The following is a 12,981-nucleotide window of genomic DNA, read 5'->3' as shown; positions in this document are numbered from 1 at the left end:
GCGATTTCGTTTTTCGCGATTATCTCGGAAACTATGAGAGATAGAGCCTTAAAACCACTTTTGGGTCCCCTATAGGAACCCAATACTGGGAGTACTGTCGAAAATTTTGGGCTGACATTTCAGGTACACTTCTTGGAAATTTATCATCTGATGATTTCACTGAAATTTCAAGGAATTCTGTCTGAAAATCAATGGAAATTGTCAATTCCAGTTCAATTATTCCGTGAAAATTAATAGAAATAAGGACAATTCAGGTACATTTATTCTTGAATCTTCAATTATTTGAATATTCAGAATTTTTAATTTTAATTACAAATTCCAGTGATTATTCTTTTCAACTGTATGATAATAATTGTGAAATTATATTAATTGGCCTGGCAATTGTCCGCAAAAAAAACAACAAAGATACAATTTTGCGTGTTGCCATCTCTTACATGATAAATTATCCGTTCACTATTTCCTCTCCATCGGACTTATTTCTTAATCTTCATTAAAAACGCTCTTTGAAAATGTTCAGTTTTTTTTCAACTTTTTTTTATTGTACAATCATAATTTTTCGGGACACTTGCGTAATGTAAAATCCACTGAAAATTGTGATACATTTCACATTACGAAGATGGAAAAACAATCTCGATAACGTAAGATAATCCAACTGGGCCTTAATTACTAAATTCCTTAGAATTTCAGAGAAAATATAGGGGAGGATGGGGTAAAATGGACACTTTTGACTTTTTCAAAAACATTATTAACTCAGAAACAGATTTATCAGTTGAGCTCAGCCTAAGCTCATCACAAAGAGGAATCATTCTTCTTCCTACTGACAAATAAAATTATTCCATTTCATGAACACTTCAACACGTCATGACCATTTCAAAAAAAGTCAAAAGTATCCATTTAACAATACCCTCCCCTAACGTGATAGAAATAGCCAGAAACTTTCCCAGATATCAACCCAAGAATTTCCACCACAAGTGTCCCCTCAACAAAAAATAATTCTCAAAAGAATTTCCTTCGCTTTAAGGTTGGTGACCGAGGATGGGAGGTGCACCACGTGACAGTGACCCGCGTCCCCGGTTACGGTTTCGGTATCGCAGTGTCCGGCGGCCGAGACAATCCCCACTTCACGAACGGCGACCCAGCGATAGCGATATCAGACGTTCTGAAGGCGGGTCCAGCGGAGGGAAAGCTCCAGGTTAACGACAGAATAATCTCCGCGAACGGAGTGTCCCTGGAGGGTGCGGACTACGGAGCGGCTGTGCGAGTCCTTCGGGACTCGGGCTCCACAGTTCTCCTCGTGGTGAAGCGCCGGGCCCTGGGAAACAGCCCGGGCTCCCCGGCGAGTACGCCGCAGAGTCACCGGCTGACATTAACGAGAAACAACAAGAAAGACGACTTCGGCATAGTCCTGGGATGTCGTCTGTACGTTCGCGAAGTGACACGCGAGGGGACCGGGGCAAAACCGGGTGACATTGTCACCAGAATCGGTGGAGTAGCGGCTGACAACATGAGTCTCAAGGAGGCCCGGAAGATGATGGACCAGTGCAAGGACAGATTATCGATCGTAGTCACCAGAGACACCCCGACCTCCACCGGATATCCACCAGGGAAGGGCGAGGGGGGCGAGTACTTGTCAGGTGCGAGCTACAGCAGTCAGAATCTCTACGTTCCCCCGCCGACCCGTCAGCCCATCGAGGACAAGAGTAATCTGGCCCCGAGGGGGCGCTCCAGAGGACCATTAATGGATGTATCACTGAGCCAGCTGGATCTGCCAGCCACACCCACCGTGGACCCACCGAGACCCCCTCCCCCGAGGCTGGAAGATTACTACAGCTCGAGGAGACAGATTTACGACGAGGATCCTCTCGTCCAGCGGTCAAAGCAGCCGATGCCAGACCCTCGGTTCATTACCTTTCAGAAGGAGGGCTCCGTAGGGGTGAGGCTGACTGGAGGCAATGAGACTGGGGTCTTCGTGACAGCTGTGCAGCCCGGGAGTCCGGCGTCCCTCCAGGGCCTCCAGCCTGGCGACAAAATTCTCAAGGTCAATGATATGGACATGAAGGGAGTGACCAGGGAGGAGGCTGTGCTGTTTCTTCTCAGTCTTCAGGAGCAGATTGATTTGATAGTTCAGCACAGGAGGCAGGACTACGAGCAGATTGTCGCCTCTGGAAGGGGCGACTCATTTCACATTAAAACGCATTTTCATTATGAACAGCCGGAGAAGGGGGAGATGAGCTTTCGCAGTGGTGATGTTTTTCATGTTGTTGATACACTTCACAATGGGGTCGTTGGATCCTGGCAGGTATTCAGGATTGGGAGAAATAATCAGGAGGTGCAGAAGGGCATTATTCCAAATAAGGCGAGGGCTGAGGAGCTCGCCACTGCTCAGTTTAACGCTACCAAAAAGGAATTGAGTGCTAGTGAGAGTCGCGGCAGTTTCTTCAGGCGGAGGAGGGGCAGTCATCGACGATCGAAGTCACTCGGTCGTGATCACTGGGATGACGTTGTCTTCTCGGACAGTGTCAGTAAATTTCCGGCGTATGAGAGAGTTGTTCTCAGACATCCGGGCTTCATCAGGCCGGTTGTGCTGTTTGGACCCGTTGCCGATCTCGCTAGGGAGAAATTGCTTAAGGATTTTCCGGATAAATTCACATCTCCTCGTGAGTATTTCGGTTATGTGGGGGTTACAAAAATTCATTCAATACTATTTCTTGTCAATTCGCGATGTTTTGATTGATATTTCAGTGGTGGAGTGGTAAAACGGTTTAAGTCGACTCGTCTCCCAGTTGAGGGTTTGGGGAATATTTCCGAATCTAAGGGAGATGGCGTAATTTTTGTAACTACATTTGTTGTAGCTCTTGGTCTGCTCTACAAAAAAGGTTTTAAAAACATTTTGCTATTTCCCGCAGATTGCGAGATACTCATTGAAAACTGGGCAATAGTCAAAATTGACTTGTACCGTTTTACCACTTCGCTAGTGATTTAATCTTCCTCAGGCTCTTGACAATCATAGTATCAAGTCGTTATAAATATTAGAAATATTAGTGATAGACTTCATACTACACTGAGAGAAAAACGTTCTCAAACAAGTCTTACTTGTGCCAAGAAAATATGTTTTTGAAAATTATCAAAAACGATTTTTTCGTGCCAAACATGCGGAGAGTGCGCCGGAATGAAAAATTTTTGTCGCAAAAATAGATTTAGTAGTTCAAAAAAAAATTGCATTCTCTGTACACACAAGAAATGCCATTTCTAGCACTACGCCTTCGTTATTCGATACTCCCATACGTATTTTGCTCCCGAAAAATCTTTGTTTTATGCGAAACAAGGGACAGTAGTTTTTCGTTTCGGCTGTCCAATAATCACAGACCAGAAATGAACCCTTAAATGAAACAATAATAACGATATGATAGCAATCTTGTAACTTAGGGATAAAATATTTGTTGATAAATTTCCCTCTATATGAGATATTTTCATCCTGAAAAGGCACCGTCTGGTGTGAATTATCCGCCTCTCGAGCCAAATATTTCGTTGCTGTCGAAAGCAGAACAATTATTCATGTTTGAGACATTCAAATTCGAACCGAACAAATTCTTTTTTGGCAATTTTCAACTAGCGATTTTGTTGGCCCAAACAAGACTTGTTTGACAATGTGTTTGTTTTTCTCTCAGTGTACGATCGTCAAGAGCCTGAGGAAGATAAAATATTAATCGAAACGGCGCGCAGTGACAATGAAATAGTATTGTATACTCATTTTCTCCAATTTTTCATGATCTACATTCAGTAATGATAAACGTGGAGATGAATCAAAATATGAAAAATTATGCTATTTTTTGGTACATTCTGTGCTCCCTTTTTAGAAATGGAAAGCCAGATGGAGGATGGGGGAAAGAGCACGAAGACGTCTGGGATCATTCGGTTGAGTGCCATTAGAGAAGTGATGGACAGAGGAAAGCATGCCCTACTGGACATAACTCCTAATGCTGTTGACAGACTGAATTATGCTCAGTTTTATCCAATAGTCATATTTCTGAAGGCAGAAACTAAGCAAGTGGTAAAGGAAATGAGGGCAGGGATACCAAAGTATGAGTATTTCGTTATTTTATTCATTTATTTGTTTGTTTAAGCTTCAGGGATACACTCATAGCAAGGGGGGACCAATGATTCAAATAATTCTTAACAATTGGCATTTGAACGTTGGTCGGCCTTATTAAAATTGTTGAAAGATTCGTTGACATAACATCATCAACCGCATTCTTATTTCATTATAGGAATATTAATTTTTCCAATTCGAGAAGTAATGCTTTTAATCAAAATATTATTGATATTGATTTCCTTGCTTTCAACTCAAGAAAGCTATATATTCTTAATTTAGGGCCCGGGTGGAACATCTTTCGAACGTTATCACGACTGTTTTTCCATCTTCATTTCATATCATGGAGGTGTTCCTAAAAATTATGATTACGTAATCAAACAAAGTAGAAAAAAATTGAACATTTTCAGAGAGAATTTTTAATAAAGATTTGGAAATAAATCCGACAGAAAGAAAATTGTAACTGGATAATCTATCATGGCAACAAACGATCTGACAGGCATTGGCTACTGAGTCAAGTGACGACTGAGATAAAAAATTAAAAAATACAAATTCAAAGTTTCAAATAACAATTGAGTGACAGCTCAAAAAGAGACTTTCTAATTTTATAATCTTTACGATCGACTCCCACTATTAAGGAAAAAATCCTAATGGAGAGGAATAACGGCCAGTTCTTCTTTCTATATCGAATTTTATAATCTTTACAATCGACTCCCACTATTAAAGAAAAAATCCTAATTAAAAGGGATAACCACCAGTTTTTTCGACATTATCTACCTCCTAATAAACGAAACGTCCTGATTAGGGGCGATAATGGCCCGTAAAACCTGGGAATTGGACGGCCTCAAAAACATAGAACATAGAAATGACGACTGAACAGCTATTAGATACTGTAAATTATCAATTTGCAATTATCTCCCTACTGGGTTTATTTTCCAATACTATCCAAAAACGCTCTCTGAAAATGTTCATTTTTTTTTCAACATTTTTTTGATTGTACAATCATAATCATAATTTTCGAAGACTCCAGGGCTGTGTAAAACTGAATGGCAATGAAAAACACTGCAGCTTATCAAGATTAAAAAAGAGGGGGCCTTAAGAATATTTTTTTCTTGTAATTCCACTCGTCCTTAATTACCCCATGCGTTAACTCATGGTTAATCAATCGATTAATTCAGGTCGGCGCACAAAAGCAGCAAGAAGCTTCTCGAGCAGTGTCAGAAGCTTGACAAAATATGGGGCCACGTGTTCAGCGCTGTAATAACTCTGACTACCCCTGAGGCGTGGTACAGAAAGCTCAGAGAGTTAATAGACCGTCAACAACAGGGCCCCCTGTGGATGAGCCAGACAAAGGTAAGCGATTAATCCCAAAAACCTCCAGAATGAACGATAAACCGAAACAAATATGCCTGAAAAATTACGATAAACCCCTGGAATGTCTGTTAATTATTAATTTCCGCTTGTGCCTGAATTACAACCGAAATGTTCTCCCACCTGAATGCCGACTGGTGCAATCAATGTTCGGGGACAGGACTATTCTCTAGTCCAGATAATTTTTTTTTGTGATTAAGAGACGATGAGATATTTGGTGTTGGTTGTTTTTGTAGCCCATAGAAATGGTGTCGGATCTTTACCTTCCACCGTATCATCCTTATCGTCCAGCGAGCCCACGAGCTCTCTCCGACACGGCTGTCTACCTCGAGCATAATAATAATATCAATGTGTTACCACCACCCCGTCCACCATCGCCCCTCATTACTTCGTCACCAATACGTTCCCCAATTCCCACCCAGAATGTCATTCACGAGCAATTCTTCGGCTACATCTAGGGGGTTTAATGGTCCATCGTATTCATGGCTACACTGTTAAAAAAATTGCAATTTCAGGGATAATTGGGGGGATTCGATTCGGGGGAATTAAAATCATGAAAATTCCAAAGTACTTGATAAATTCAAGATATATGTATCTGAATTTTCGAATGATATTCATTGAATAATTCATCAAACGGTAAATTTTTAAGCACAAAATTCTCTGAAATTTCACCCAAACATTTTAACAGTGTATTATCATTATTTTTAATGTAATTTTGTATTTTAATTAGTGCATTAGTACGAATGCCGAGCATGAATGCATGACAATATCAGTGGAATAACTAGGATTCCGTTGAATTAATTAAGATTTCGTAATGCCAAAACATCACTGCCACAACTAGCTTTATTAACCCAGTGACTAATGAATAATAATGACAATTAATTGAATCACTTCATCAGTTGATTAGTGTGTCGAGTGGTCTAGCTATTGTGCTTTCTCGTTGAATGATATTAAAACAATTAAAAAATTAAATCAAGTGTCATCCCTAAACAAAACAGTACCAAAAACATCCATCAAAACATTATTAACGTGTCCATGTAACGTGGTGTCCTGTGTGTTCTGCGTATATCGCGTAGCCGGAAGAGGCCCTCTCGGATGACTTCCTCTTCCCGATGACATCACGCCTCTCCTACGCCTCCTCCCCGGAGAGTGATCTGGAATTAAGCCCAGCACCCCCCATTCCCGGTGCCCTGGGGCCACCTGCGAGGCTTAAAAGTAGCTCAGATCCAAGTATCGCTACTCAGGATGATACCACTGCACCCCCACCATACACATCAAGCTATCAGGTAATATTTCATCCGCTAAATCATCATGGCATCCTTACTGACAATAAGGGGAGAGTGAATTGGCTGGTTACGGAACACTTGAGGCATGTAACGATTTTCATGCACTTGAAATAAAGCAATGGATGGGAGTAAAATATCTGATGATTCGAATTATCATCGATTTTATTGAAATAATATGAAATTGATAATTAGGAGTTAATTGATGAGGACAGCAGAATAAAATAGGGGTGGGTGGGGCAAAATGAAACAACCGAAAAAACGACTATTTGACGCAATTCAAACAAAAGAAACATTTTTTTTATTAACTGTTGTTTATTAACTTTTTTTTATTATTGCGAGTACTGATGAAAATAATATTTTTTTATTCGTCTTATATTTCAATTGATTACAATTCTATTGATTACATTAGGCCGATTGCACTTTTATTTTTTCGTTCGATTGAAATTCAGCATCACATTTTTCTTTTTCCCAGATGGGGAAAAAGAAAAATGTGATGCCCCATGTGGTTCATTAAAAACAACATATTCATCATTTTCAATATTCTGATTTTGAATTCAATTCAAGATCAAATTCATTATGGAATTTCTTATTGATCTTAATACTTAAATGTCACCGATTATTCTTAAACTCATCGTGAAAAATTAAACACGACATTCAACTGAATTTTCAAAAGGTGTAAAAGGTGCTGCAATTTCCTCGAGTATCAACTACTTTCTCATCTTTACATGAAATTTTGGGGGTAATTTTATAAAAAAGTAGAATATTATTTCTGTCGCTAATTATATTTTGTCTGAATACGCAATATTTAAAAATGAATTGTGCGACTATTGCGTTCATTCCTCATGTTCCGCACCCGTTCAATTGACCGAGTAAATAAAAAACTCACAATTCCGAATAAACCAGGCTTTCGAGCAGCACAAACGAGCCCAGGGAGCGCCAACGGACAGCAAATACGGTTTCTCCATGTCTAGCCCGATGAACGAACAGCCAGGACTGCCGCAGTACCCAGTGCAGCCCCAGACTCGATCGCCCCCTCAAGGGCCTCCGGATCTCCCCCCAAGAGTCGACAGAAACGTCAAACCCACGAGTCAGACACCACGAGGTACAATTGGACGATCGGCTGCTGACAGATTGCTGAACAAAACCGACTCCGTCCTCGACATGGGGAACTACATCAACGCAACTCCCCATCGAGCCAACGCCACGTCCTCCCTCGAGAGGACTCAACCCAAAACTGGAAGCTATGACAGCATGTCTTCTTACGATTCCTATAACAACACCAATGGGAATGCTACGTACACTGCAACGGGGATCAACACTTCCTCTGGGAGACTCGGTCCCAATGTCCCGGATGATCTCAAGACCGGAAGTATGCCGGGAACACAGAGGGCTCATGACCCTTACAGGTTCACCAGATCCACTGCCCAACCTATCAATAGCCAGGATTCGCAGACTAGGACTGACTACGCCAAGTACAGGTTTGTGAAGATTTATTCATTTCAGTGGCGAAGTGGTAAAACTGTATAAGTCAATTTAGACTATTGATCAGTTTTCAATGAATATCTCGGAATCTAAGGGAGATAGCGAAATTGTTATTATAACCTTTTTTGTAGAGCCGATTGAGTGCTACAACAAATGTAATTACGAAAATTTCGCTATCTCCCTTAGATTCGGAAATATTCCTCAAAAACTTGAATGGAAGATGAGTCGAGTTAAACCGTTTTACCACTTTGCTACTGATTTACTTATCTATTTCAGTAGTGAAGTTCAAACGGTTTAAGGCCCGGGTGGATTACCTTTCGAACGTTATCTCGATTATTTTTCCCTCATAATGTAAAATATATCACAATTTACATTGGTTTTTACATAACGCAGGAGTTCCTAAAAAATATGATTGTACAATCATAAAAAGGAGAAAAAAACTGAAGATTTTCGAAGAGCGTTTTTAATGAAGATTAAAAAATAAGTCCGATAAAGAGGAAATAGTGAATGGATAATTTATCATTGTAACTAACGATCTGACGATATAAATCAAAATATTTATTTCTTACGTCAAATTAATTTCACTCATTCATCCAAAATTATAATTAATCAGTTTCAAAGTCCGTACAAATAATTACGAAATGCGAAAACATTGTTTGCACACAGACTAATAAGGGAAATTGCATATGAATGTCAAGATATTTTTTTAAATATATTGATGTACAAGAAATATTTACGAGGTTTTTTTTACAATTATTACGAATGAGATCAATCAAAAATCAACAAAAATCTTCAAATTGTTCGTGCATCCACTAATTATAGAATTCTCTCGGTAATGCGAGGCATCAGAGGAAAAAGTCGATATTTTTTTTTCTTGGGGCTGTACTGATCTGTGAAAAAGTCCAATGATATTTCAAAACCACTCCATTCCGAGATAAATACATGATTAAAAAAAAACCGGATTTGTCTAATTATATTAAGACTTACCACTTCACTCCTGATGTTATTCTCAACATGCGAGATTAATCCAATGATTGTACATTGCATCAGAGCGGTGGCGCGGAAACCTCGACCAATGCGAAGAGCTTATAGAATTTACATATCCCGTCGAGATACATTAGTCTAGAAAGAGATCATTCAATCATTCAATCATTAATCCCCGTTCAATTTCCTCTGCTCCCACCATGTGCTAGATTTTCTTTTCGCATTCCAGCCGAACGGGAGAGCATAACAAAGTGATACCCACGACACCGGGAAAACCGTCCGGGGGCACTTACAAGCCCGTACCACCCCCGAAACCCAAGAACTATCGTCCCCCACAGCAGCCGATCGTTCAGGATGAGAGCAACGGGGGGAGCATGTATCAACATGCCAAGAGTTACTCCATGAATGCTTCACATCTTCATAATGGGGTAAATGTATTTGATATTGTCATTTAAACAATGCATGAAATATCTCAAACTTCTCATATTGTTCGATTGAAAATATTTTCTTTTTTAATTTGAAAAGATACATTCTTGATTGAAGAAGAATTTTTTTGTTTTAAATCATAGTTTGTGTTTTAAAAAATAATTTTGCTTCGCGAATATTACGAGACTCCGCATTCATCGTATATCGAGACTCGGTGGATTCTGCAAGGATATCCAAGTACTTTCACTATTTTTTCTCCAGTGAAATACTTTTCCGGACACTTGACAATGATTTTATTTTTTTAATTTTGCAGGCCTGAATTTGCATCTTGATATTGAATCGTTAGAAAACATTTTGAAAATATAAAAATATGAGAAATTTTCCTTTCGGAGGGAGATTCATAAAATAATTAAAAAATAGAAACTTTTTTAATATACAAATACCAGTTTTTGCTATAAATAATTTATAAACAATCAATTTCCCACAATGAAAATCATGTCTTCGGAGTCTAATAAATAAATGAATCAATAAATAAATTATAATTATTTATTTATAAACAAAGAATGTTTTCAAAAATAATAATTTTTTTGCAAAATGTAATTTGAATGACGCTGAATATTGATGATTTTTTTTCAAATTTTTCTCACGCAATTTAATTGACAAATTTGATGATTGAAAATGGTTGAATACCGAACTGTAAAAAATACTTGGATATCCTTAATTTAAAAAAGTACACTTTTAGGAAATTATTCCTGCAATTTGCATTCTGTATTTTCACACTCACGAAATGTGATGCTTAATTCAAAATGTCATCGAAATTGCAATACCGCATAAAATGAAGTACGCAAATTGGATGAATTTCCAAAATTAATGACAAATTTGATGAATAATGTCATCCTAAACGGAAGCAGCTGTTCCTCGAATTTCAAAAAATTCTAATATTCCAATCCATCTTCGCCTGCGAATATTCATTTCCTGGAGTGTAGGGGAGGGTAGGGTACGGACACTTGACTTTTTTTAAAATATTCATGGCGTGTTGAATTGTTCATGAAATGAAATGATTTTTATTTTTTAATTGAAAAACAATGATTCCTCTTTGTGATGAGCTCAGACTGAGCTCAATTGATAAATCTGTTTCTGAGTTATGAATATTTTTAAAAGAGTCAAAAGTGTCCATTTTACCCTACCCTCCCCTATTGTTAAAAAAAATCCTCATCAGAAAATATCTCCCTATTCAGACTGAAAACGGTGGAAACATGCAGCGCAATAGTGGACAGTACTACTACAACATCCCTCCACCGAACCGCAACGATGGAAATTACCTGATGAATTCCAATCACACCCACAATCACACGCCACCAAATCACAGTCATTCCCTCAGTCACACTCATCCACATTCCAATCCACCGATAACCGCCCACTCTCACAGCAACAGCGTGGGTCAGCTCACACTGGGGCACACGCATAATCGCAACACAGCGAATGTCAATGGGCACAGCCACAGCAACAGTCACGTGGGTACAGTTCATCCCTCGGGAGGGAATTCCGGGCACAATCGCGAGGCCAGTGGATTGGATCTGGCTGGGAGTCGCGAGCAACGAGGGAGTGCTTTCGAATTGTACCGAAAACCACCGCTGCATCATCACAATGTCAGGTAAATCAACAGCGTGAGAACTCACTTGAATAAATTATAAATTTTCCCGTCATTAACATACTTTCTTGATTAATAACAATTATTCAAGGTCGTACTAACTTCGTAGCCTAGTCTTCATTATTTTTTTACTGTTTTGAATGAATGATAAAATCGATGAATGGTGAACTCGATAAAATCCTCAAGGATATTTGAATAGAATAGACAATCGTGTAGCACTGAGAGAATAAACAATTTCACTCACATTAACTTCGGCCCCACGTCCTCATGAATATTGCTCGGATTCAAGAGCGATGGAAAGATTTTTATAAAGAACTTCTCTTCTTGAGATTTTTCACTACTTCCTTCATTTTGTGTATGTTTAGCAAGAACTGAATTTCGAATAGAATCGACTGCACTGAGAGAAAACCAAACACGTTGTCAAACAAAATCGCTAGTTGAAAATTGCCAAAAAAGAGTTTGTTTGGTTCGAATTTGAAAGTCTCAAACATGAATAATTGTTCTGCTTTCGACAGCAACGAAATATTTGGCTCAAGAGGCGGATAATTCACACCAGACGGTGCCTTTTCAGGATGAAAATATCTCATATAGAGGGAAATTTATCAACAAATATTTTATCCCTAATTTACAAGATCGCTATTATATCATTATTATTGTTTCATTTAAGGGTTCATTTCTTGTCTGTGATTATTAGACAACCGAAACGAAAAACTACTATCCCTTGTTTCGCATAAAACAAAAATTTTTCGGGAGCAAAATACGTATGGGAGTATCGAATAACGAAGGAGTAGTGCTAGAAATGACATTTCTTGCGTGTACAGAGAATGCAATTTTTTTTCAACTACTAAATCTATTTTTGCGACAAAAGTTTTTCATTCCGGCGCACTCTCTGCATGTTTGGCACTAAAAAATCCTTTTTTGATAATTTTCAAAAAACCATTTTCTAGGCACAACTGCAGGGTTGCCAGATTTTGGCGATTTATAGCCAAAACCTGTACAATTTTAAATGGGGTGACGTCACGATCTGGCAACACTGGGCACAAGTAAGACTTGTTTAAGAACTTTGTCGTTTTTCTCTCAGTGTGGGTTAATTCCATCATTTCAATTGAATTTTAGATTCGTTTTTTGTCTGAGAGAAATTGACTCGTCTAGTTTTCATACTCAACTGTCCACATCCTCGTAAAAGATAATGAGTGAAAATAAATAACGAGAGAATAATAAATCTGCAAAAGAAGGCCTTATAAGAAAAGAAACTGAATTCTGAGTAGAATTGACTGATTTCATATCACCACTTCGGGAGATCGAGAAGAATTTAATGAGGACCTTTATATGGCTCTGCTTTCGCCTTGACTTGAAAAAAAAATTAAAAGAAATGTGTCTGAGTTAAATTTACTCTCGTTCACACTCCCCCAAAAATAATAAATAAATTAACGGGTGGCGGTTGGTCTAGGAGCACTGGGGTGGCACGTGGGTTGTTCGATAGCGAGGGTGGTGTCCTCGAGGGACCGGGTGGGGTCAGTTTAACAATACCCCCGGGTGCACTAGCCCCAAATACACGACAAGAGATCTACTTCGCGGTCACAACTCCGCATGCTATTGAATCACATAACAACGATCATCGTCGCACATCTATCTCACCGCCAATGCACCAGGGTGAGCTTGCTAATTAATAATGATAAATCACGCTTGTG

The 12,981-nt window shown here is 39.0% G+C and overlaps 1 protein-coding gene across 4 annotated transcripts in view; it reads left to right on the top strand.

The window, feature by feature from the left end:
• Positions 1 to 12,981, top strand: part of LOC107037888 (tight junction protein ZO-1) — a 63,894-nt gene that overhangs the window by 49,560 nt on the left and 1,353 nt on the right. For 2 of the 4 annotated variants that reach the window (XM_015256695.1, XM_015256721.1), the window contains 8 exons: positions 1,022 to 2,657; positions 3,858 to 4,080; positions 5,269 to 5,443; positions 6,538 to 6,747; positions 7,651 to 8,225; positions 9,443 to 9,641; positions 10,878 to 11,293; positions 12,741 to 12,943. In XM_015256695.1, coding sequence (XP_015112181.1) covers positions 1,022 to 2,657; positions 3,858 to 4,080; positions 5,269 to 5,443; positions 6,538 to 6,747; positions 7,651 to 8,225; positions 9,443 to 9,641; positions 10,878 to 11,293; positions 12,741 to 12,943 — 3,637 coding nt within the window. The remainder of the gene's footprint in view (positions 1 to 1,021; positions 2,658 to 3,857; positions 4,081 to 5,268; positions 5,444 to 6,537; positions 6,748 to 7,650; positions 8,226 to 9,442; positions 9,642 to 10,877; positions 11,294 to 12,740; positions 12,944 to 12,981) is intronic. The other 2 variants (XM_015256703.1, XM_015256712.1) reach the window with 2 other exon arrangements.

This window comes from Diachasma alloeum, unplaced genomic scaffold (genome assembly GCF_001412515.2).
Source record: "Diachasma alloeum isolate Michigan unplaced genomic scaffold, Dall2.0 Dall_scaffold_00177, whole genome shotgun sequence".
NCBI classification, from domain to species: Eukaryota; Metazoa; Arthropoda; class Insecta; order Hymenoptera; family Braconidae; genus Diachasma; species Diachasma alloeum.
This window is presented reverse-complemented; position numbering and strand designations above follow the sequence as displayed.